Source organism: Choristoneura fumiferana, chromosome 6 (genome assembly GCF_025370935.1).
Source record: "Choristoneura fumiferana chromosome 6, NRCan_CFum_1, whole genome shotgun sequence".
NCBI lineage: Eukaryota > Metazoa > Arthropoda > Insecta > Lepidoptera > Tortricidae > Choristoneura > Choristoneura fumiferana.
Window position 1 is genome coordinate 21,801,891 of NC_133477.1, and position 25,350 is coordinate 21,827,240.

A 25,350-nucleotide genomic window follows, 5' to 3' on the forward strand; every position below is an offset into this window, starting at 1 on the left:
ATCAACTATGGCAATTAGTATTATATTAACTTCTAGGTAGTAACCAAACTTATATACAGAAATGAAACAACGGCTTACATCTCATAAATATATTATCAATCAGTCAGCGCCGCTGCCGCGGGCCGATAACCGCCCAACGTCTTATACTATATTAGTGCAACAATCTTTGTCCGACCAAAACAGAAGATGGCGTCTTCCAATTTTAGTTCAAACAAAGACAACAATACAATACATCTCATAAGCTCAGGTACTTACACTAGATTTGTCGACTTAACGACAGCTAACGTTTATTTACAATATTTCCGTACAATAATCTAATAATTCGCTGGCGCCTGCTGCGTGAAGACGATTTATATACTGAGTGGCAAAAAATCTGACCCTCAAATGTATGCAGTAATAAGTAATTGTGTAAGAAGAGTGGACCAAATTTTTGTGCCGGTGAGTAGGTATATTTAACACCAAAATTTTAATACTCAATAATCCTCAATTTGCTATCGAAATATAAATGAATAAGCCTAATATTTTTAAGATTGTTTTAGAAAAATGTGAGTGTTCAAAGCTGACAGGCGCCGCGCTACAAAATGTCCAAGCACCAATAGGTAGGCTACGTAAATAATAACATTAAAAACAATGAAATAAGAATCGAACGAAGTCGTTGATTTAAAATGCTTGTTCATAATACATTAGAAATAGTTTCTAGTCTAAGTTACTTGACCTTCTGCATGATAAGGTCTATCTTCTCGTCGCAGCGCGGACTCGTTCCTCTGGAAACGGAAAACAAATATTTTAACTCACATAAGTACCCTGTAAAATATCACTGATATATTGTATGGAAATTATAATAAAAGATGATCAAATGGACGCACGTTAATTTTCTTGTTTGTGTTTAAAAGTGTACTCACGTTACGCCCCGAGTTGGGCGCCAATATATTTAAGTATCACACAAAAAGTAATCTTAGCAGGCTATTCTTCGGTAGAAAACATAGTGACAGAAAGTAAAAGTGGAAAATGTTGCCAATACTTGTGGTTATACCGGAGCACTGTTTTTCATCCGGATGGAGCCTGAGACGACTCGGTCGACACACGAGAAGAAAAACTTAGCCGCATTCCGCTCAAAGAAATCGTGTTTATACTTAGTAGTGTTCGAGTTCGTGTTCATCAATCGATGGGGGTGTCATCCAGTGGTATTACGATGCTTCTGAGCGGGGTCCCTCCGGGAACCTGTTCTGACCTTATGGAAAACAATTCCTAATGGTGTGTATCTGAAGGTGAGGAGGCGTGGTTTGTACCTGAAGGCGGCGGGGGGCGGCCCCACCAGCGCCACCAGCTGCGCCACTTCCTGCGAGTGGTGCGCCAGACGCGCCAGCGCGGCGACGGCGCGGAACAGTTCCTCCTCGGCGGGCGCCTGCCCCAGCAGCTGCAGCAGCGCCATCGCCAGCTCCACGCTCACGTCGTCGAACACCTGCCGGCAACGGTCACGACAGAACACGCAGGGACAGGGGGGAGGGCGCGTGCCCACTGCCCACTATACGTACCAATGGCATAGTGTGCTGCTTTCAGAGGGCGCAAAAATTCGTAACACAGTAAATGGTAAGTTTTTTAGGATTACTGTATATTTTAGTCTTTTAAATAGATATAGATCTACCTACTACTTGGATACTTAAATAAAAGGCGGCAAAATTTTCTTCCGCCCCGGGCAGTTAGCACCCACACAACGCCACTGCGCCCGCGCATCAATGTATCCACTTTTGTTACTACAGTAAAATTGGATACATTTGTTCACGTTGCTGTTGCCCTGTCCTGGTATTTTTACCCTGTTTATTGACAAGGTCTCAAATAGAACAAATGTGAATTAAAAGTACAGAAAACCGAGAAGAACAATAATGACAAGAACTAACTCCATATTCATAAAAAGTTACAAACTGGTTTTATCTAACTATATTTTATCTGCGTTTGGCAAATCTCAAAGTGACAGATTTATACGAATGCATTATAAACTCAAAAAGCCTAACTAGCATTTATAAATGAAGGAGCTAGACTGGCCAAACTTCCAATGTAAAGCATTTTCTTATTTTAAAATAAAAACGTATTGTATTTGCGAACAGCCTCTACATTTCCTCAAAATCTCTTTCACCTCGCATTCACGATCAAGGACCGTTACGCAACGCGCTATCTCCGGGGTGCACGCAAAGGTCGCCCATTAGCGAATTATCACAAAACAAATAGACTCCTGCGCATACACGTCGTAAATGTACGTAGCAGTAAACACGGCTGACGGTCGTAAAGCGATTCATCTCTACGAGCAGATAACAGAATGCTGCCGGGAAACCCTCGCTACGACGTTATATTCCTTGAAGTACCAAAAAGTTTACCACTTTGTTTATAATGCCTGCTGAGAGCTTTAAAAGCTAAACCTACACCTAAGTCGTGGCCGTATCGCAGCTGGCACTCGTGATCGCATTCGCCATCTCTTTCTACCCTCGTCTTATGCCGCATGACAGAAAGAAGTGGTGATAACGATTGTGATTCCAAGTGTGTTAGACAATAAGACCTCTGCTCCTCAAAATTTCACCCGTTAACGGGTCTCATTGTGTATGCTTATGGATTCAAGGCCAAAAAGAATACCTAGACTATTACAGATGCAGTACATCGCATGCAGTGTATTCACTAGCTTACTCAAGCTTATTGAAAAACAAAAGATAATACGAACTTTTCCGACAAAATACGGTAGTAAAACAACTACATTTGTACTGAACAAGTGGGTTACATTTTCGGCCTTATCTACACTTACGATCAGGTTAATCGCAGGCAAATTAATTAAATGAATAATGTTACTAATATTGCTAGGTTTTCCATCTGCCTGTCAAGTCTGTTACTAAGCTTGACAAGTTAGGTATTACTAGAATTCGAAAAGACGGAATTTTTTGTTAAGTTAATAAATGAATAAATAAGGTCCGACACCTGACATCCGGCGGCGAACCTCGACAGCGTACAAATATTAGCATCAGCCGATGGTGTCGTGCTGTTATGTCATAAAACACCATTTTAACCACAACATTGTTTGATGATCCTAATGCAGTTTAATGACATTGAACACATATGTTAATAAGAGCAAGGCAAACAGTCGTCTTTCATAAAAGGCCAACACGTTTGAAACATGACAATGAATGTGAGAGAAATTGATTTGGTTAGTTGTTTGTTCGGTATAGGTGTCTGAAGTTGCTATGTTGCCGAATGATGTAACAACTGAACTTTAGATGCTGTAAGTGTTGTGTTGTTTTAGTCGTGCAGTAACGACAAAATATGTTAAGTACCGCCAAATTTTTCGACAAATCTTCAAGACCATATTGATAATTTACTTGTGCTGATACAATAACATAATTTATCTAAAAAGCTCATGACTATCAATTCGGGTGTACGTACTAGCGAACAAACTGAATCAGGACCAATTATGGAAACCTAGCATTGCTTGACCAGTAACCCTTTTGTAAGTATGAGGGGCTAGTTGTTGAGCCGCTGATAGACTGATTAGACTCGTTATGTTGGCCACCTTGACAAATCAAAGACAAAAATGGCCTAATCGATAATTAAAAAAAAAAAAGTTGACAGCAGTGACAGCAAATTAGCAGGAAAAAAAATAAAAAGCGAGAAGTTTGTTTTCCCGCCATTTCCGATCCGCATGTTTATGTTGTGCAAAAAGCCATAATTGTGTTAATCATCCTATTTTTTTTTTCATACTTATTGTTAATTTATTGCTGCTAATTTAGAGGATTTTTAAATACAAATTCCTGAAAATATTTTTTTCCTGGTTTTTTTTTAATCTTTGCGTAACTTCACCCTTCACTAAAATATCTTCGGTATGGTTTTTTGCTCTTGTCAAAGTCAGCTGTTCAAACTTGTGGCGGCCATTTTGTGACTTAGCAGGGAGATAAAGGAGGGTCTACGGTCCGCTAACTTTAGCAGAGCCTTGATCGACTGATTAGCGCTAACAGACGTTTATGAATCATGTTTTTTAGCATCGGGCCTTCAAGGAGCCTTCAAGGAGGCTCTAACTTTTTATGAATAAGGCTGTTATACTTTAACTTGTGAGTTATAGGATGTTATTGTCATGGTCGCAAATGTTGACGTAAGACCTGGTATATAAATGGAATTCCCCATATCTACATCACTTATGACTAATGTAGGATGACCATGTATCTGGTAGTTATTGGTTTTAATAATATAATTAAATGTAATTAATTAAACAATACGCCAATTGCTCAAGACCTCGATCGATCACCGATCATAAGTCATCGTGTGTTGTATTAAGATGTCGATGGGCGTGTACCTTGGACTTGGCGTGTCGCGGCAGCAGGTCCCGCAGCGCGCGCCCCGCGCTCAGCCGCTGCAACAGGACAACTCTGCAGCGCGCACACACACACACACACACACCCACCGGACACCACAACACAACCTAACATAGCACTCGCCACACCACGAGCTAACGGTCAAATGGAACGCTACAACCGAACTATGAGAGCTACCAAACGTCACTATTGTGTATATCGGACGAATGGGCTTCAGGAAGTTATCATTGAGCATCTATGTCGCGTTATAAAGGCTTCTACGCTTTAATAAAAATATATGTTCAAAAATAGTCTCGTTTTATAAAGATATAGGTAAAAATAATTAGTAAATAGATAAATATTTATGTACTACTTAATTGCTGTGATATGTATTACATACAAATGTATAAAATAAAAGCAAATTTTATACCTACTACAAAATACGTAAATAAAGGTGGTAAGACAAGTTTAGATTAAATGCCCAGAACATGACGTAAAATGCTGTTTGGCTTCAGTTGACTTTTTATGTCAAAATCGTTTGTCAAAATATAAAATAAAAACAAATATTGCATCATTATTATTATAGTAGAGTTTCTTTGAATAAGATAATCAATTAATTTACGGTCTGCGATCTGTGTGCTCTCAGATAAGGAGAACTAACATCCTTACTAATATTATAAATGCGAAAGTGTGTTTGTTTGTATGTTTGTCCGTCTTTCACGTCGAAACGGAGCGACGGATCGGCGTGATTTTTGACACAGAGATAGTTTATGAGTCAGAGAGTGACATAGGCTACTTTTTATTCCGGAAAAATGCACAGTTCTGGAACAGCGCGCGATAACCAAATACCACGCGGGCGAAGCCGCAGGCAAAAGCTAGTATGTTATAATTTTAACACTCAACATGTTGTGATCGCGCGGTGCCCGTCATACAGTAAAATACTACGCAATACATAAAGATAATATAATTACGTATTTACAAGCAAATAAATGCATACATAAACTTAACAGGCAGGAAAATTAAAAGTCAAAGCCAAGCGTTAAGTACTCAATGTTCGTCGCAGGAAAGTACGCCGTAAGTTTTTCGCGTCAGAGTGCGCGTAAAGTACTCAGAGAGTGCGCGTCAAACAGCGCGGTCGGAGGCGCGGCCACAGACACATGCAAGTCGCTCGACCCTCGTTTCCAGCGTCAAATCTGGTCACATGGCATTTAGCGATAAAGCTGAAAATTTTGAGGTTTATCGCTGAAAAAAAAAACCTCTTCAATTTCGGCAAAAACTCTGTAATTTTTTTCATTAACCCCAATTTACTTAATTTACTGCTACAAAATGAGACTAAGAAATCAGCTTCCAAGACCAGGATCATTTCTGCAAGCAGCCATCTTGTCGCTGCTGCTCGACGCGGCGACTTGACGCTACTTTTTTTGAGTCGCGGGAAATTCAAAATGGGGTCATGTGGCCAGATTTATCGCTGCAAACGAGCGACGAGCGATTGCATGTGGCCGCACCTTAAGTTCGGTCAACAAATAGCGATAGTTCCACAGGGCGCGATAACAATTTGCGCACCGCCCCTGGAGCCTGCGCAAACAGCTCGGATCAGCGCGACGCGGCGTTTCCGGCACAAGAGCCAACAGGCTAAGAGGAATGCCGAATCGACTGCCTTCATGGGCACACGTGGTCATCACTGGTCTCCTAGCTTTGTTGGAAGAATACAACGCAGTTGAGGGGCTTGAAACAGAATACCAATACATTATTGCCCGAGGAAATGCACTAAGTTTGAATTATCACTAGACAGTGATAAGAGTATTATCAGACAGATAAAAATAAGCTGCCCAGCCTAATTAATATTCTAAACGACTGAGGTAATAAAAATGCAAAACTATGGAGAAGCAAACTTGAGAGCATTAATTTCTTGCAGCATCGTTGTAGCCTTTCCTTAGTTAGGAACGCCATTGGCTACATAAAATAGTCCGTTTATTGAATACCTCAGTAGGTATTCAATTGACGGAATACAGCACAATCAGTACAGCCCATTTATTTAATCTTAATAAACAAAGTAATTTTTTAATATTTTTTGCAAACTTGCTGCCTTGTAATATTAGTCAAAAGCAACGTCCCGTGACTTCAGAAATAGCGCACGCGCAGCTGTCCACATACAAGACGCGAATTATATTCAGCCTTGTTCGAAGTAGTTCTACCACGCTCGCTAAACCTGTCTTTATTTGCATTAGACATGCTACACATTATTTTGAGGAAATGTATTGCCATTTATTGTTTTTGCTCTATCCATATTGGATAATCAAGAATTGGTTGATTTTTCAATTATAAAGTGATAAATTTATAGAAATAGTATAAAATTTACTTCATTTAAAAATGCACACAAATGACCGTTCTCTGTCTCTGACCCATCGTTTAGTATAGAAAAACAAATTTCTGAAATTAAAACATGGTTCATAGATATCTGCAGCTACTTCAGTGACGTAAACTTCATTTTCTAACTCCCCGACCAATTTGTAGTGAATAGTTAAAAACTTTAAACATTTAGCATGTATAATGAATGTACACTGCGCAGCGGCGCGGGAAGTCGTCAGCTGGTAATGCAACAGTACAAGTAGCGTGTAGCAAGTAGGAAGGCAGCGATACAGACCACGGTCTTTACCTCCTTGGTGGCCATGTTATACATGAGCGCCGTGCCCACGTCGCGCAGCTCCGCGTCCTCGCCCAGCGTGGCGTGCACCGCCACCTGACACACGCAACAACATCACTATTACTACACGTCCTAGCACGCAGCGAACAAAACCACAGGCAACTAGCCGTAGGAAACCATAAATTCCCACACAAAAGTCTAAGAAAAAGCAAAGTTTGAACATTTAGCCAGTTCAAAAGAAAAAAATTGTTTGGTTGAGCCTTTCGAACGTATTGACTTGGGGCGCATAAACTGGCCGCCTCGAACACGAACGACAATTTTTTTAGTAGGTATGGTATAATTATTCAACGCAAACAGTGTTCAAACGCTGCGCATACGCATTTTTCGCTCTCATGTCATAAGCTCATGTCATGAAACAGTTAATTGTACAATTTCATGTTTTATTCACACTCTCGACTGTATTGATTTCTGTCGCATAAAGCAGCTGCCTTGAGCAGCTGGTGAAAATTAGTGCAGTTAGTATGGTTGATACCATTTGTAAATGTATCGATTGAATGCGAGGTCTGAGCAACGCGTTGCGAAAATGATTAGGTTGTTAGGTTAGGTAGATTTGAGAAAGTGTGCGACAGCTAATATTTTAGTTCTGGTATCATTTTGATACGAATTTGGTTAACCCGTTGCAGGCGTGTGGGAGGAGCACTCACCTTGGTGGTAACGCGGATGTTAGAGATGGGCTGACCGTCCAGGTCCCATTCGCTGATGTACAGCAGCCACTCTGATGACGACACGTTCTCGAACAGGTTGCACAACTGGAAAAGAAGCATTGCAGGTTCAGGATAGGCGCAGATTGTACATTCCACGGAGACAAATATCTTAAGCGACAGTCATGGCACGAAAGTGGCTTTTATGGGGTAACACGGTGTTGACAAAAAAACCTAAAGGAAGAAAGCAAATGTGATGAAAATATGCCGCACATGAAACCGTAGGAAATAATTCGACGTGGGTGACGCAAGATCTAGTTAATAGCGGAATCTGAAGCACACTTACACCAAGGATTATTCTGGCCTCAGCCCCACGGCGCCCCATTGTTTTTTTTTTACCTTTTAAAATAAAGGCTAAGCAGGCACTGTCAAGTCTAATTTAGTGTTGTTTAATTTTATGTTGGTGTATTATTATTTTAGTGATACATCTCTGTTTGTCGGCTTCACCGTTTTTCATAAAGGGTTTTCTTAAGTTGTATTGTATGTAAAATGGCTGCCCGTAGGTCATGCTTACCGCTCGAGCCAGCGCCAGCTGCTCCCCCGGCGGCAGGCGGTCGACGCGCTGCGCGTAGTTCATGAGCGCGTGGCTGCGGCGGTCCTGATGCAGCAGCAGCGACACGTCGTCCCGCAGCGCCATCGCCGCCAGGCACCGCAGCGTCGCCACGCGCACGTCCTCTGTGCTCTCCGCTCCCAGCAGCCGCCCTGAACAACGTACGCACCGGTCAGTTAGGGCCTACGCTAGCTGCCGCGGTTTGCACGGAGCGGGTGGACGCCTGTTGAAAAGTAGTATGAGCAGCGCTAACTGTGCGTGTCGCGTGCGACGGTATTTTACTTGCATCAGCGCCCGCAGGCGTGCGCCCGCTCAGTGTACCCGCGCCAGCTAGCGTAGACCCTTAAATGCCAGACGGAGCGAGTCTAGCGCCATCTATCCTCTAGAGATCGAGGCTTTTAAGAAAATGACTATAGACTAGAAAGTGACCCCTTGAGCTGACTGTACTCGTGAGCGGTGGTGATCATTTTCCATCAGATGACCCGCATGCTCGTTTTCTCATGGCCCAGGCCGCACCACGGCTGGACCGCCGCGGTTTTTAACCGCGTGACTTTGCGAATCAAGTAAACTAATGCAAACGGCCGCACTGCCGGTTTTAAGTTTTACTTCTATAAAAAAGTCACGCGGTTAAAAACTGCGGCGGTTCAGCCGTAGCGCGGCCTCAGCCTATAGTCAATTTCTCACTTCCAACGAAATCTCTCTATCGTAGCCGTCCTTGACACTCTATATACACGTTTGGTTTGGTGAGTCTCGGCACTGCTTCATTAGAGGGGAGCCTGCAGCAAGTCCGTTGGCACTTGGCACTTGGCACTGACCGATGAAGGCGAGGAAGTCGTCCCCGAGCGCCCAGCTGCCCTCCCCGTGCACCAGGTACTGGTCCAGCTCGGCCAGCGCCTGCTGCTCCTCCCCCGCGAGCGCCACGCCCGCGCCCGCCAGAGCCGCCTGCAGCGCGGAGAACTCCTGCGCGCCCTGAACACGACAAATGATACTATCAACTTATGCTATCGTCAACCCCTCATCATGACGCTGATATAAGCTAAAGCTGGCTCCACATTTGTATAATTTTGTCGTATCGTATCGTATCTCCGTCGCGTTGCACCGACGCGTATCTGATCGCTCGGGATCGATGTTGATACGCGTATGTATGGACGTGTATCGATACTGTATCACAATACGATAACTTCGTTGAATATGATACGCGATACGCCGTGATAGCTCTCGAGGCGTTTTTTTCCCGATCATCAAAGCTATAGCGGCAACAGAAATACATCATCTGTGAAAATTTCAACAACAATTGAGATACAGCCAAAACAGTACAGTGAAAATTTCAACAACAATTGAGAGACAGACGAACAGTGGAGTCTTAGTAATAGGATTCGGTTTGGGGCACAGAACTCTCTAAAAAGGTCTCTAATCAAGGGCTCTTCATACACATTTTTTTCAGCTCCATTTCCCAAAAACTACACCCGACCCACGCAAAGCCTCCAGGCTTTCAATAAACTCAGAAAAGTTACATATCTTCATGCACCGCAACTTTTTGTAGGCCTAATGTCTACAATGGGCTATTTGCGACGTTAGACCTGTTGGTTGAGTCTATATTACGCAGTGAAACGCGTTTCCACATATAAACAACAAAACAGAGCTGGATTAGTTTGTCGAACTCTACGAAAACACTTCCTTATTTTAACTATGACGTTGCCGTGAAACGTGATGTTTAAATACTTTGTAAACTCTAAAACATAGTATTTAACACAAATACATTTATGACGCAGTAGATTAGCTATTGCCTATTGGTAATAGGAGGGATCGTCGCGCCAATGCGCATCGGAATTATTTCCAAACATCCCTGTAGTTCTATGGTATCATAATCATTAATTTCATATTATGCGTTAGACATCATGTACTTCATGTCTTCATGACAATAAAAAAAAAGAAAATGAATAAATTTGAATTTTGTATTTGAGGCATATTAAGAATAAGCTAAAAATAGGCTTCGGAATCATCTGTATAAATAAAATTAGCTACTATATTAATTTCAAGAACATGAAAATGAATAAAGCATGTCGATTCTAAATGTTGTTCCATTAAAATACCTAATACGTTAGGTGCGTTTCCATCAGATGTGCGAGGATGTTTGGTATGAAATGAACCAATAGAAACGCTTCATTTACCTTTCCTCGCTCGCACTGCTCTAGTGGAAACAGCTTAGCGGAGCGATGAGAGGTAAATAACATAATAATAAGACATTGTTACTAACAAACTATGGATAATAATCTGCAATAAATGACATTAAGTATTATTATTAAACTAGCTGTTGCCCGCGGCTTCGCTCCCGTTGTATTTTTTCTGTATTTTCTTCCATAAAAACTTTCTAATGACAGTAACGAACACAACAAAAAAAGAATTAGCGAAATTGGACCAGTCGTTCCCGAGTTTTGCGCTTAGCAACACATGTTACGATTCATTTTTATATATATACTTAGATAAAACATTTCTATTGATTCATGACAAACAAGTTTCTCGCAATTCATCCTCACACATCTCTTGTGGAAACACAGCCATAAGATACCTATTCGCCAGGATTTGTACAGTTTATTGGTCTATTGTGGAAATATGGAGCTAGCTCAGGCCCTATAACACGGAGTACAAAATTCGATCTGCGCAATTTGCCGTCCCGCTGACACTTACATTATTTAATACGAGAGTGAGAGGGACGGTACGATATGAACTTCGATTTTCAAATTTAGTAGAAGCCCCCCTGGGGCGGATCGGAAGTGCGCGGCTCCGGCCAGCGGCGCGGGCGCGGCGCGGCGGGAAGTTTTCCGCGCTGACTCACGCGCCCGCGCCCGCGCCCCCGCAGCGACGCGCGTAAACATACGCCGTCACTTCACACATGTTCCTTAAGGCACTTGTCCCACCGCCGACGATGAGCGAGAAGCGAGAAGAGCGAGTAACTAGAAACGAGTGAGCGAGCAGCGAGAAGCGAGTGTAGTTTTGTCGCTCGGCTGTTACTGCTGTAAGCCGGGGGGGAAAACGTAAAACGGGCGATTACTCGCACCACTCTCTCGAGCGGGGTGGCCGCCAAGCTACCATCGCTGAGCGAGCACCTATAGCTGGGCTAGGTTTATAGCTGAGCGCAGCGAGTTTTATAGCTCTTGTCGTTGCGACAAAAGATGTAAGAGCGAGTTCTCGCTACTGCCAGCGATCAACTATATATATAGTGTCTCTTTTACTCACACAGGATCTTTTTGTTCGTTTCTTGAGCGAGAAAATAGTCGATAGCCAATCGTTTCCTCGCCGGCGGTGAGACAACTGCCTAATACTTAACGGCTGAAAATGAGTATCAAACGAAACGACTGCGATGAATTTAGCGTAGGCTGGAGAACAGAAGGGTTATTATTGTAATTTTTAAAGTAGGTACGTCATCATTCTGGTAACTAGTAGCATTGAGAGGAAACCAACAACACTGCGTCCAATGTGATGAAACAGAGATGATGTCCTACTAACATGATGTGACGTATCCGACAGAAACGGAACTAATAATATGAGGAATAGATTATCCCAGCTCAATTTATAACGAGGTAATTTGCTCAAAAATTGTAAAGATAGCTGATCCAAAAAAAAAACATTTTCCACTTACAAAAATTAACTTATTTACTTATTCGATGAAGGTTAAGTTGGAAAGTGATATAAGTTGGGAAAGAAGACGAAAAAACGTGTTTTGTGTTTATGGCGAAAGTGACGACATTCGACTGTGGGAGGAAAACGCACAACAACATTTCTATCGGTTCTCTATCGTTAGCCCGAATTTCATATGCCCGAGTGCATCGTTTTCTAGAATTTTCATTTGCCATAAAGTAATTTATTTCTGAAATAGTAATTTCTTCAGAGTTGATATTAAACTAACCTAACCTACTGCATTCTATATGATGACATTTAAAAAAATCCTGAAAACAGCACGAAAATTCGGGCAAGTAAAGGTAAACGCATTTCTCTCCCTCCTATATATGTTGAAATAAGGCTGGGAGATTTTTTTTTTTATTTAAAATAACATGATCGTTGGTGTAGGTAAATGTCTTTTTTTCACCATTATTATAATCTAAGCAAAACTTCGCAGCAATCTTATTGCAATGGACGTGAATCAACTCGTAAATACATTCAAAGTTGATTTATAAAGAAATAGAATTTATAAGCGTGTGTCATCAAACTCCCACTCGCGAGCGTTCTGGAACGATTCTAAAACCGGCGGCGGCCGCTGCGCGCGCGCCGCTGGACACGGTGTGAGATCACTCTATGGGGTGCCAAGTGCTGAGCTTTTGGGCGTATTTAGATGATTTGGTACTAACACCTTGTTAGATCGGCCACGTGCAATGAGTATGGTTTTGCACGTTTATTATTTTGCGCTTATTTTTGTTTATACATTGGATAAGAAACTATAACATAACATCTTTGTAACTGTGTTCTAGCAAATAAACACTTCTGATTTCTTCTGATTTCTGCATGCCGTTCTACCGGCGGCTGTGCGCGTGTTGCGGCAGCTGCCGAGTCGCGTTGCTTCTAGGAAGAAGGGCTACGAATTAGCCCGAAACATGTCGAGCTAAACTCGATTTAAGACGTGAGTTATCCATTACAATATTATTTAATATGAGTGAGTCTCACGGTAGTTTCATGTTCAAAACACATTGTCTTGTCAGGTACTCAATTGGTCTTGTAGGCTGATTAGGCAACTGCGTAGGCATCGCCTAGGAGCCCCGCGCCGCGCGCGCACTAAACAAACTGAAAATGATTCATAGTGTAATTTGTATACTGAATGTCAATTAGGTATTATTGTCTTTTTGCATACCGTCAGTTAATTTGATTGATTGAACCCGACTTTAAAATTACTGATGCTCTTCGAACGGTTCCAAAGGTCCCGAGTAGCGCATTTCCTAGGGGCTACGACATGGTTCATCGTGGCTACACGATAATTTTTTGTAAAAATATGTTTACTTGTATAGATGAGAATCAAATCACGCGTATCAGAAACAAACTGGTCTCACAGTATTGGCCATTTTATGTCGTACGCGTTGTCTTTTTTTGCGATAAAAAACTTAAAGAAAAAGTACATATGACGCCATCCAACGTGGGTAGAGTGCTCTCGTTGCAGATGTTATAATAGGCTAGAGTTTTGTACCACATTGCTAGCGATATGGTTCATCACAAACAAATATTTCAATTGTCGTCCCACACATCGCCGTTCATCCAGTTTATTTCCACCGAAGATGAACTAGGACAGAATTGAAATTTTGCCACACATTACAATCCTCGTCTTGCCTTTCGTCAGTAGAATAGAGCTTTCAATCGAGATTTGGTTTCAAGTCAGAAATTTAGGAAGCCCCACAGTGCCATGCTATTGTTTATGTACTCGTTCGTTGTCATGGAATCTTTGACAGTTGCTTTATGACGAAGTATTTATGGGACGCCGCGGAAATTTTCAAGGTCCGGGTATTTATAAGCGATTGTTCGGTATTGGGGCGATAATCGGCGACAGGCGCGGGCGGCGGGCCATAAAGCCACTTGGCAGCGGTGCAGCGGTAGGTTAGGTACCTAGCTGCAGTCGACCCGAGCGTGACACGCGAGACAATTGTTTACCAACATCGTGGTCCCAGGTTTTCGGTTTAAGAGAACCGTTTTTGACGTGCCGTTGTATAATTATTAGGAAAACTAGTTACTGGTTACGGGTTACTGGATTGATATTTATGTGCAAGCATCATAGCGTTCGTTCATATCGCTACCCTCATTTTTTCATATTGTCATCCTAAATGTTAGTTAGGTACATTTTACATGAATAAACATCGGATTAAGCTTTTCCTGAAATTGGAACAATTTACCCGTGTGGTGTCGGGTTAGAATTACACCTCTCCATTACTTCCGTGGATGTCGTAAGAAGCGACTGAGGATATAGGTTAAGGTATACCGTAGGCGACAGGCTAGCAACATGTTTGTCAAATTTAAAACCTAAAATTGCTAAAAGTGGCTCCGAAGCGGTAACGTTTCGTGTGCTCTGCCTACCCCATTTGGGAATACAGGCGTGATGTTTGTGTGTGTGGAACAATTTCGCAATAAGTTCTTTCTCCTCGACTTTATGAAATTATGTATTTAGTTAGTAAGTCCCTTTAAGTTTTCTATCTTTTAGATTCATATTTATTCTAGAAACAAAGTCACCTTCCACAAATAAAATACATAAATAAGGGCTACTAATACTCTGAAGAGAATACGCAGTTATTGTATCATCTGCCTCCTGTGTCGCGTGTGTGATCAGCGCGCACGTGGCCACGTGAGGACTTATTAGGACTTCAACTCCACCATTTCAATAATATGTTAAAGACAAATGTTTGACTCGTACAGTGTACACCATTACAACCTTAACTATCGTCATGAAGACACGCCATTCGGTAAGCATTTTTACACGACGAATAAATGATTTAAGTACTATGATAAGATCCAATGGTGGCTCTGGAATCAAATTGGTTGCCTGAACATTTATGAAGGCTACGGGCGTAGCTGCACGCTGAATCTGTTGGACGAAGTTTGGCAGACACGATTGAAAGCTGTCATCTTAAGTGTAACCCGGCAAGACTGCAATAGCTGTCTTCCAAACGCCTCGATTGTTGTTTTTGCTGTCATTGCGTGGAAGTTATACCTTTTCCTTAAGCTAGAGAAGCCATGTCAAAAATGCGGCTCACTTGGCATTTTCTTGCTGCTCAAATCAATCGAAAACAGCCTTCAGCAGTTTTGTTTTCTTTGAGATTAGGTTTTGCGGCCCATCTGGTCTTCATGCTTTTGACCCACCAGAGTTGACTTTTGAATTTGACATGACTGCTCTAGAAACATGAAGTTTTATACGGGTGTTTCTCCTACAATAATTCCTTTGGAATTAAGTAAACTCCCGAAATTTCTACTCAACAATTAGACGAAAAGCGCGGTAAATATTAATTATGTATGAGTAGTGTGTAGCAGATGGTTTGTTTACTCACGTCGATATCAGTGAAGGTGATGGGCGGGTCGCGGGCGCGGCGGCGCAGCTCGTCGCTGTCGTCGTCGCTGCCGCCGGCGCGCGCGGCGGGCGCGGGGGGCGCGGGGGGCGCCGCGCCCTCCGACGGCAAGGGGACTGCTGCTTCGGCCATGTCTGCACACAACACTCACTTTTATTACCTTCGTAGATCTAAAGTACGCGCTGAAGCGCTATGAACACTAGTACCACTAGAATAGGGTGAGCGGGAAAGGGGGTAGCCTGAGCGGACCGGAGTAAAAGCTGTTGATTTGGATTTGCTAGTGACGCTAGCGCCCATGCAAAGGCCGTAACTAACTGATCTTGACAGGGTGTCGCCGTCTAAGGACATCTTCATCATCATCATTTAGTGGAAGCACATCTATCCAGTTCGTCCTTCAGTCCGGAGAGTACGGAGTCTGCTCTAGTTGCAGTGGAAGGTGGCCATTCGATTGGATTTACTACTTCTCTCAGTATCAATGTTGCCAGTTTGTGATGTGCCAAAGGAAACTTTCCTAAATTGCGGAATTTTTCAAATAGGAAAATTTCGGAAACTTCTCACAATTTTGTATCGGGATTGAAACTTTCAGTTTCTTAAATTTAAATTTCCTATATTTCTTGTGAAAATTTCCAGAAACTTCCGAGATCTTTCGAACTTTTTGGAAAAAATTCCACAACTTGCACATCTGTAGTTTGTGAAGAGAGAGCAACTGAACTCAAGTGCATAAAGTGGCACGTTCTGGGTCTATGTCGAGTCCGAAGAGATGGGACAGCATAACTCTGAACTCTGGCCATATTTTATACTTTGGAGAGCAACTGTATCGGGATAGAAACAAACCACATTTATATTTCAGAAATTCATACACAACATTGTAAGAATTTAGTGAGTGAAGCAGTCTGTAAATCCGATTGAAAGAAAGAAAAAATTAAGTATGTTGCTGTCAAAAATGTAGGAATAAAGGGGTTACTGGATTGATATTTACTAGATTACAGCACTGCAAGGCATTTAAAATACTGAAGCTATGCCTGGCGCAGAATTATTCATGGTTACATTGATAAATTTCATTGGTAAATCTAGTGCTATTAAACGCAAGTTTCAACTTGATTTGAAATATTACAGAATGAAAATTGAAAGACTACGATTGAGCACTGAGCAGGGAGGCAAATAATTTACTTAAAAATATTTGAATCGTGAACACTCGCGATTCCCCATCTCGAACTGCTCCAGGTTCTTCCGTCCGATTACATATTGATTATTTCTAACTAAATACACTACATGGGACTCCTACAACTGAAGGTCATGTTGAGAATAGTTTAAACACAATGCGTTCTGTTGCTCAAATCCACCAACAAGCTATTAATTTAACTTGATATTAATTTCAATCATTACTAAACTGATTCTTTGCCACGTGAAACAGTTAAGGTTTATTAGATGCAAGTATTTCAGTATAATGAAGACCTCTTGAAGTTCAGGTTAGCCCGAGCAAGTGAGATCGTTAACTGTTGGTAAACAAACAGCCGAGGCCGCCTGGAGCAGCCGCAGGTCGCCGTTTACGCGTTAACTAGGGTTACAGGGCGCGGCGGCGCGGCGGCGCGGGCGGCGCGGCGGCGCGGGACTTCACGCGGCTATTGATAGATCGACACGATTAAACCGATCGCGTTACACATTCATCACAAACTTGAAAGAAAACCCGTCGTTTCGCAACGTCCTAGTTAACGGATAACCACGCGGCACGGAAATAGCACTCGTCACTAGCACTGGTACCTGTGGTGCGGGGTGTATGGCGTATGGTCTCCAGCAGGGAGCTGTGGCGCGGGCGAGCGGCGCGGCGGGAATGCCGCTCGCTGGAGCCCCGCCAGCCGGGTATTAATACACCGCCCCGCGCCGGCGGGACTCACCACGCGGACTCTCACCACGAGGTCTCCCGCCCGACCGACACCAAATATCAACGGCAAAGGGATGACGATGTACAAGTCCTGTAGTGTTCCCGGCCCGATTGCCGAGCGTTCAACCCGCGGCAATAATAGCCGGTCGCTCACCGCGCGGTCGCGTTTGTCCCGCTCGGTTTGACGCGAACAATTGGAATCGCTCCCGAAGCTCATGAGTGCGTTCGCACGGACGCGTATTTTCGCGAGTGATTAAGCTCTGATGCGCCGGAAACGAGCGCCAATCTTTCATGAATCGTGCTTTTACAACATAATATGCAAGAGAAAATACTCCAGTATCCAGAAAACACACAGGAAATACTTACATACTTTTTTACAATTTGTTGCCGCGACGCAAAATCTTTGGATCTGTCTATGTATGTAGGCTGTAGTTTTTAACGTTATACAAAATTAGTATTACGTAAATACCGTATCAGTCTGTATTTATATTCTTCAATTTGCATTGACAAGGTAGATGGATCGTAATCAGGTAGAAACAGAACAATGTCTAGGCAGCCAAAGGGTTTGCTTCAGGAAAGATGACAGCCGACAATGATTGTACCTAATACTCGTAAGTTTCAAGTACTTTGGTTTACAATAAACCGACCATCGACTGGCGGCTACCTAACCTATGGAAAGTGCAGTTGAGACCAAAGGGTCAACTCACTGACCCAGTCTCTAACTAACGAACTATCGCCATCCAACTGAAAGCTATGCGTCCCGCGATTGAATAGAACGACCGCGGGCTACGAGAGTTGAGTGGCCTTTATCTAGGAACGGACATATTTCAAAGTTTTTTTTACATAAAACTTACCTCTGAATCACTTAAAAAATTAATAATTAAATTAAAATAAAATAAATATTAAAGGGAGGCTCCCATTCCCACAAGTTTGATTTTTTTGCCGTTTTTTTGCTAATGTCTAATATTGTATAAATAATGATACGGAACCCTTCGTGCACGAGTCCGACTCGCACTTGGCCGGTTTTTTTATCGACAAAAAAAACGTAAAATATTTTTTTATAATTTAATTTAACTGACGAACTAATTATATTTTTAAGACATTAGCCTAATTGGTGTCAAGCCTGTCACGAGCCCCGTGGTGCGCGTCGTGAAGGGTCAAAACTCAAGAGTAGAGTAGGGTATCGAAAGGGTTCGTGTAAATATTATGGGTACGCACGGCCGGACGCGCGGCCGCGTGTCCAGGTCCTTTCATTAGTGTGTACTCGCCTGCGTGGTGTTCGCCGGCGTGCTTCCGCCGCTTCTTCTCGCGGCGGCGCTCCTTGCGCGCCAGCTTGTCCGCCAGCGTGCTGCGCCGCGCCTCCAGCGCCGCCGACTCCGCCCTGCGCACGCGCACAATTAACACTACGGGCCCGAGCGCGCACGACTTTCCTATGTCAGGCCTATCGTATACATTTATACACCTTTTGACCCCAACTGTTCTAGTCGATGCAAAAGTTGTATGTATGCGGTAGCCCTAACGGATCATGCGTGTAGAATTCATGCATGAATACAATCAACGTTGACATTGTCAAATCGTGCGGCTTTCTAATCCCTAAGCATAAAAGCACGGCCGGACCAGAGGCCAAATTCTGACCAGGCGCTTGAAATCACAATCACATTCACCGTTTCTTTTTGTCAAGGGGTATACGATGGTGATAGGAAAAGATATGATAATACGGTATTTGACTATTTTGTATGTTTTATAAATTAAAACTACACAATGCCTGTTATCGAAGAGAAAAACAAATTTTAAGCTACCTTTACAAATAACAAAGTTATAAAGGTTTGAAATTCAAGATTAGACAGAGAAAGACATACTGGCATGTGACGTCACACGCCAGTACCGCCCAACTTGCTGCATAGAGAAAAGCGTTTGAGAAAGAGACAGGTATATAGATTTTTCAAAAAATCACTATAAATCCAATTTTCAACCGATTTAAATTTTCTCTTCACTAAACACTATCTGTTTATCTATATTTTCATAATAATATTAAGATATGGCAAAATCAGGAGTTGTCAAATACCGTATTGATTGGATTGCGAGCACCTCATAGAATATGGCCTCAGGTCTGACTAGTTTTATACTATTACACGTCAACGTCACAACCATAAAGTATCTACACGCGTCCGGCACCAAGACTTTACTAGTTCTAATAAAAACCAACTATTATTGTCTGTCGCAAAAACTAGCGAGCTAAATCCTCCAATCAACAAAAATACTATTCTAGTAAATACTAAAAATATACCTCGTTGAGTTTCTTGCCGGATTCTGTTTTTCCGAACCGGTGGTAGATTTTTTTTTTGACATTCATAAGCTTGTTATAGCCTAAATTGAATAAAGATATTTTGACTTTGACTTTGACTATTAAGTTCAACATGACTATTATTTCAATAGCTTTTTCTAAGGTTTCGTTTAGAAAAGTTTGGATAAAGTAATCTTAATATGAAGCATGAATAATGAAGGAAGATCGACGATACCGAGGCAAACCGTGTCAGTAAAGGACGCCAGACGTGCTCAAATTTTTTTATGTTGTCCACAGAAACTGAATAACAAATCTTAAAATATTGCGCAAGTGTCAAAATAAATTATGAAGTCATCGTTATATTAAGAGGGCAGTACATCCAGGAGCAAACGGCTGAATCCAGGGCTGCGCCGGCACGAATGCTTTCTAGCTGAGGCCGCTGTGTTTACTTAGTGCACGAAAACAAATTGACAAATCCTGTCACATAATATAACTGCAGCGTAACACTTGCTAACACGTGTACAAACGACCAAGTACCTACTTCACCATTTTTCACAACAAAGTAATCTCTCGTTCAGCCAAATAAGGAGTCTATCTTTAAACAACTTCTTATGAAATGAACATGTCGCTAAAGTCGGACTTTCAAGTTGACAAGCATGTCTTATCGACTTTATTGTTGTATGACATGCAAGCGATGATGAACTTCAGGGTGGCAGACCACATGTTTGGCGGATGGTACCATATGGGCATACCGCCAACCTTCCCGTCCGCTACGTGATAAACTATGATCATACATTAAAATACATGTGACCTACACTCGAAATGTATTCCAACTTACTATTCCCCACATGAGGCCTGTCTCAAACAACATGTCGTAAACTACGTCGCAGCTAAACGACCAGATAGGTGCAGCGTGATACGAGATAAATACGTTATACGTACGGCCCGAGTATCCGTGTTCTTAAGCCTCTCACCAGGCATGGGTCGTAAAGTAATTCCAATGAGCAGTTTTATAAAAAAACATTTATTCATTCGAAGAAATAGAAACACTTCCGAATTGAGGTTCACAAGTTAAGTCAGGTGAGGTCAGCCAAAGAAGCGGTCTATCGAGGGTGCATTTATCCTTATAACGTACTCTGTTCCTCAGTGTGCGTATTTTCGTTTATGCCCTACACTCGAATATAGGCGCTCATATTTGGAGAGTCTTCCTCTGTCTTGGGCTGTAACTTCTTTCAAACTGGTACAAATAACGCCCTGTAGTGCCAGTTCATGGTGTATGTTCTTTTATGCCAGGCAACCTTTCTTTGCACCTGTATTTAGGCATGTCTGGACTGTTCTATTTGAACTCTCAGCTGTGCCTTTGGTGAGTCGGTTCAGGCGTCAACACAAACCGTGAGGCAGTTGTTATAATGTTATTAACTTCTTCTATACCAGGGGTAAGACGCGCAGTGTTCGTCAGCATAGCTACCTACCACCATCTTACGCGATAAACTGACGTCCAACAGCAGTGTTCGCACAGCCATGTTCCCGTTTGGTGGTAGGATAGCCGGTAAAATTACCAGCACAGAGGCATTCCACACAGTCTAGAGGGTATGTGGCGCATAGCCCATCTTTTTGCCTCATGTCCATGAGCCTCAGTTTCCATTTTCCATCAGGCGGGCTACATGTTCGCCTACCTACTTAATATAAGGAAAAAGGAGGGTGTAATTGCATCCGCATCTCTGATCCCGTATCTGCAGTGTCCTTTGTTTCATTCCAGCGGCGCCTTCGAGTGAAGCCCTGGGTCAGCGGGACGCGTGCCGTGCGCGTGCGCGTCGCAGCAGCGCGAAGGCCAGTGCGCCCGCGAGCGCCACGCGCGTGCGCGCCGCCGACCACGCCTCGCGCGCGCCGGACCACGTGCTACAACCACCAACAACGAGTGATAATTATATAGGTACGTCAACTACAAACAAACCGGCACTGCCAAACTTATAAAAATGTACGACAACTTTAATGTCTTCACATTAAGGTCGCCTATCCTACATAATTTTATAACTTTGGCCGCATCTATATCTTTGTAGTTGACTGTACGAAAAAGGTCTGTTTTGAAAACGAAAAATATTTTCGGATCGTTCAACGGGATTCGAACCCACACCTAAACCCGGTGGTTTAGTTGATAGGACACCTCGGGGGCACTCCGACCAGCCGATCGAAATTCCTTATCGCTTGCAACGCCAATAGAGATGTCCGTCTGGTCACTATACTCCCGGACAAAAGTGTGCGCAAACGCAAACTGCTGGTTTCTCTTGCACTGCCTATCTACTATATACGAGTATGTTTATACATATGTACAGAATGTGTTGAAGTAGGTACCGTGCGGGCGCGGCCCGCAGCAGCCCGGCGGCGGCCCGCAGCGCCCCGCACAAACAGGCCACCTCGTACACCGTCACCGTCAGCCGCCGCGCTAAGGCTCGGCTCGTATTGTTCCAGCACGGGCGAGCCCGCAGCGCGGGCGCGACGCTGCGGTGCCCGGCCCGTCTATAACCCGCTAGCATCGCGCCCGCGACAACTTTACTAGAACAATGTAACGGCCATAAAACTCTACAAGCGACGCTGCACCGTCACATGCCACTCAAATAAAATGCTACACATGGGGCCATGGGCTAAAAAGTCGCCTGTAAAACCTTGCCACTAGCAGAGTAACGATAGTTACGAGTAACACCCGTTAAACAATCATTCTAAACCGCAACTCTAAGGGCCAGTACAGACAGACTGCATTCCAACTGCACTGCCCATACATTTTTCAGCACAGCACGCTGACTGCGATTGAAATATGAGCAGTCGGCAGTTGTGGTTACGTTGTGCTTAGTTCAAATGCAGTCTGTCTGTATTGGCCCTAATAAAAAGCGCATTTAGTCCTGACCATTTGATTTTCGACTAAAATTGTACTCTTATCTATTCGATCGGACATATTTTTTGGATTTCTATGAAAACGTATGCAATTACCCAGAGACGACTTTTTCGTTTTAGCCAGTCTGTCAGATGGAACTCAAGCTTTTCTGTATTTCTAACAGCCATGGCTATCGACGTTAGTTTCCTTACACTCTTAGTTATTTCAAATACACAAAGGTTGCACCTTAGTACGCAATTCAATTATTTCGATTGTATTATGTTGATAGTCTATCAATTTTTAAACAAGATCCTATCAAATGAATATGTCGCTAAAGTCGAACTTTCAAGTTGACAGACACGTCTATTGGCATTATTGTTTTATGACATGAAAACGATTATCAACTTTAGGGTGGTAGACCACATATTTGGCTGTTGGTACCTATTGAGGACGCAAGTGCATTGTTGTCTCGCTACACATTCACAATAGGAAAGAGATGCCAACTAGAAAACGTGTGAGCTATACGTTCTATTGGGATATTAATAGACAGGATTTGCTTTTGACGCCTACAACTAACAACTGTTGGAGACGAAGCGCGCCGGCACGGCTCAGATAATTTTGCCAGGCGCTCTGGGTTACAGCGACCGGACAGGAGCCAGGGCCATTGCACCAATATCCATGAATTTCATACATACAGAGCACAGAGCACCTTTAATGGAATGCTTCTATAGAAGCAGAGCGGAGCAGAGGCGTGTACAATCCGGTCAACCATGTACTTAAATTCACGCCTCGCCTCGTTATCTTTTTAATATTAAATTATGATGATGTGATGTGGTTTCTAATCATTCTAATTGGTCGATTCTACATGACTGCACACCCACGATACACACATAGCACACCCTAAATTTTAGCGCCTAAAGGTCACAGCTCATTGAGCCACCCGGCACCCGACCAGCACCGCCTCAACTTTCGGTGTCCACTCGACGTCAAAAATTTCCGAGTAGTATATTAAGAAATGAGGGGGGGGGGGGCGAGGCAACCGTACGAACAGATAATGCCGTCAGTGATATTTGGCCTTTCAGGAAACCCTCATGTTAACGTGTTATAAATAGAGCCATGTTTTTGTTATGTGGATTAAAGTTTCTGTCTGGTGGGAGTGTGCGGGAGGGGGGGGGGGGGCACGTACCTGGCCTCTTCGATCTGCGTGTTGAGCGTGAGGTAGTCGGGGCTGTCCTGGCGGTCGTAGCGCACGCCCGGTCGTGGCGTCGCCACCGGCTGCACACACACAGACACAGACACACGCTTATTACATGCATTGGGGTAATAACAATACGATTGGATTTGCTGACTCACTCGCCACCTGACAATTTTAGAATGGCCAGCATTATTAAAATTATTTTCTAAAATGAAAAGTACCTACACGGTAAGTTGGTCGAAAATGCATTAGTAGCAACTAAATCCCTGCGCGTCATTATATCGTCCTCTTAAGGTACTTATAATTCACGGGCAGGTGTCGTTTTTACGAAATCAATTCACTTTCAAAAACAATTTCATACGAAACAAAAAAAAATACAAACTGGCAATATATCACACCAGTAGTGAGACGTCATAAAGTCTAATCGTTATTTTATTTATAGATGAAATACAAGCTAATTTTGAAGACGATTCAGTACGAGTAAATGCATAATCATTAATCAATCATGTGTAGTGCAACCATCGGATTTACTTACGGCATATTTTTGTTTTATAATAACGTTACAGGAGTGTTACTTACTACTACACATCGCACGACAAAACTAAAAACAAAAGATTAGAAATCTCACATGGCCTGTAACTGATTGAGTTAGGGTTGATTCTAATTAGTCTCCAAATCTACCCTGTCTAGTTACTCTGTTGTATTCTAGCATTTGGACGTTCTTATGCAAATAGGAGCCAATCCAAAAACAAATCTATTTCGATGTTGATATCTAAATTCTGTAGAAATAAAACAAAAGTTATAAAAATATTTGTTTGCGGATTGGTTTGTTTTTTGCTTGCATTAAGTGTGTTCATTTATATTGTTACTTGCCATCTCACTAAATGTAAACTTATAACATCTACACACTTATACATGAACGTGAAGCTTCTTAGCGAATGGAATTAATTAATTTCATACATACATACTCGTAATTATTTTTCTACGCTGTTCGGGCGTGGTTGTGCCTAAACTAAGTCTTATGGACTACGATCTGACGAGTCTAAGTATACGAGTGTAAGCAGTTGTTAGGAGTCCATGAATCACGTGAGCCGTTTAGGATGGAGAGGGGGGGGATAAGGCGAATCTCACCCGGTCTCACCTGGGGGAGGTCTCGCCCAGTATTAGTAAGATGGCAAAACGACACTGGCATACTATACTTGGTTTGGATAGGTATTTAACTAAATGTAAACAAACTTCAGCTGCCAGATTTGGTACATTCAAGGATTTTAAACATTTTACTTATCTATAGCCGAGTTTAGACTTGCAAGAAAAATCATGCAAGTTGCATTACATTGCGAGGCCGTAAAGCCAACGAGTTTGTAGTGGTCAATCGAGCGCCGCAATGTAATGCAACTTGCACGATTTTTCTACAAGTCTAACCGCAGCTTATTGTAATACAAACTAGACTAGTGTAAATTGAAAATACAAACTGAAATATAGATGCACAGAAAAACAGAAAAATAAGACCAAATCACTGGGAATCGAACCCAGGTCCTCGGTAATCCGTACCGCGTTGCTAACCGCTTTACACCACTGATGTCTCAACGGTACGACACGAATTTTCCCTATGCACCTCATATCTCAGCTTGTGTTTCTTACTTAGTCACTTAAGCAGCGACGCTAGCACATCTATGCCCGTAAGCCCTCAACTTTTTCGGCATTCCTTTGAACTAACCGCTCACCCGGATAAGATATTCGTTTCTAAGCAATCAAGTTAAGATTGGTTTTTGGAATCTTTTTTGTATTTTTTATTTCAATTCCAAA

The 25,350-nt window shown here is 42.7% G+C and overlaps 1 protein-coding gene across 1 annotated transcript in view; it reads right to left on the reverse strand.

Moving 5' to 3' along the window:
* Positions 1-74: 74 nt before the first annotated feature.
* LOC141428764 (uncharacterized) overlaps positions 75-25,350 on the reverse strand; it is a 27,528-nt gene continuing 2,252 nt past the window's right edge. Inside the window, exons 2-11 of the mRNA XM_074088771.1 lie at positions 23,536-23,709; positions 18,465-18,577; positions 15,297-15,448; positions 9,096-9,249; positions 8,245-8,432; positions 7,674-7,778; positions 6,982-7,065; positions 4,328-4,384; positions 1,290-1,462; positions 75-764 (exon numbers count right to left, since the gene is read on the reverse strand). Of these exons, the coding sequence (XP_073944872.1) occupies positions 707-764; positions 1,290-1,462; positions 4,328-4,384; positions 6,982-7,065; positions 7,674-7,778; positions 8,245-8,432; positions 9,096-9,249; positions 15,297-15,448; positions 18,465-18,577; positions 23,536-23,709 (1,258 nt within the window). The 3' untranslated portion in view covers positions 75-706. The remainder of the gene's footprint in view (positions 765-1,289; positions 1,463-4,327; positions 4,385-6,981; positions 7,066-7,673; positions 7,779-8,244; positions 8,433-9,095; positions 9,250-15,296; positions 15,449-18,464; positions 18,578-23,535; positions 23,710-25,350) is intronic.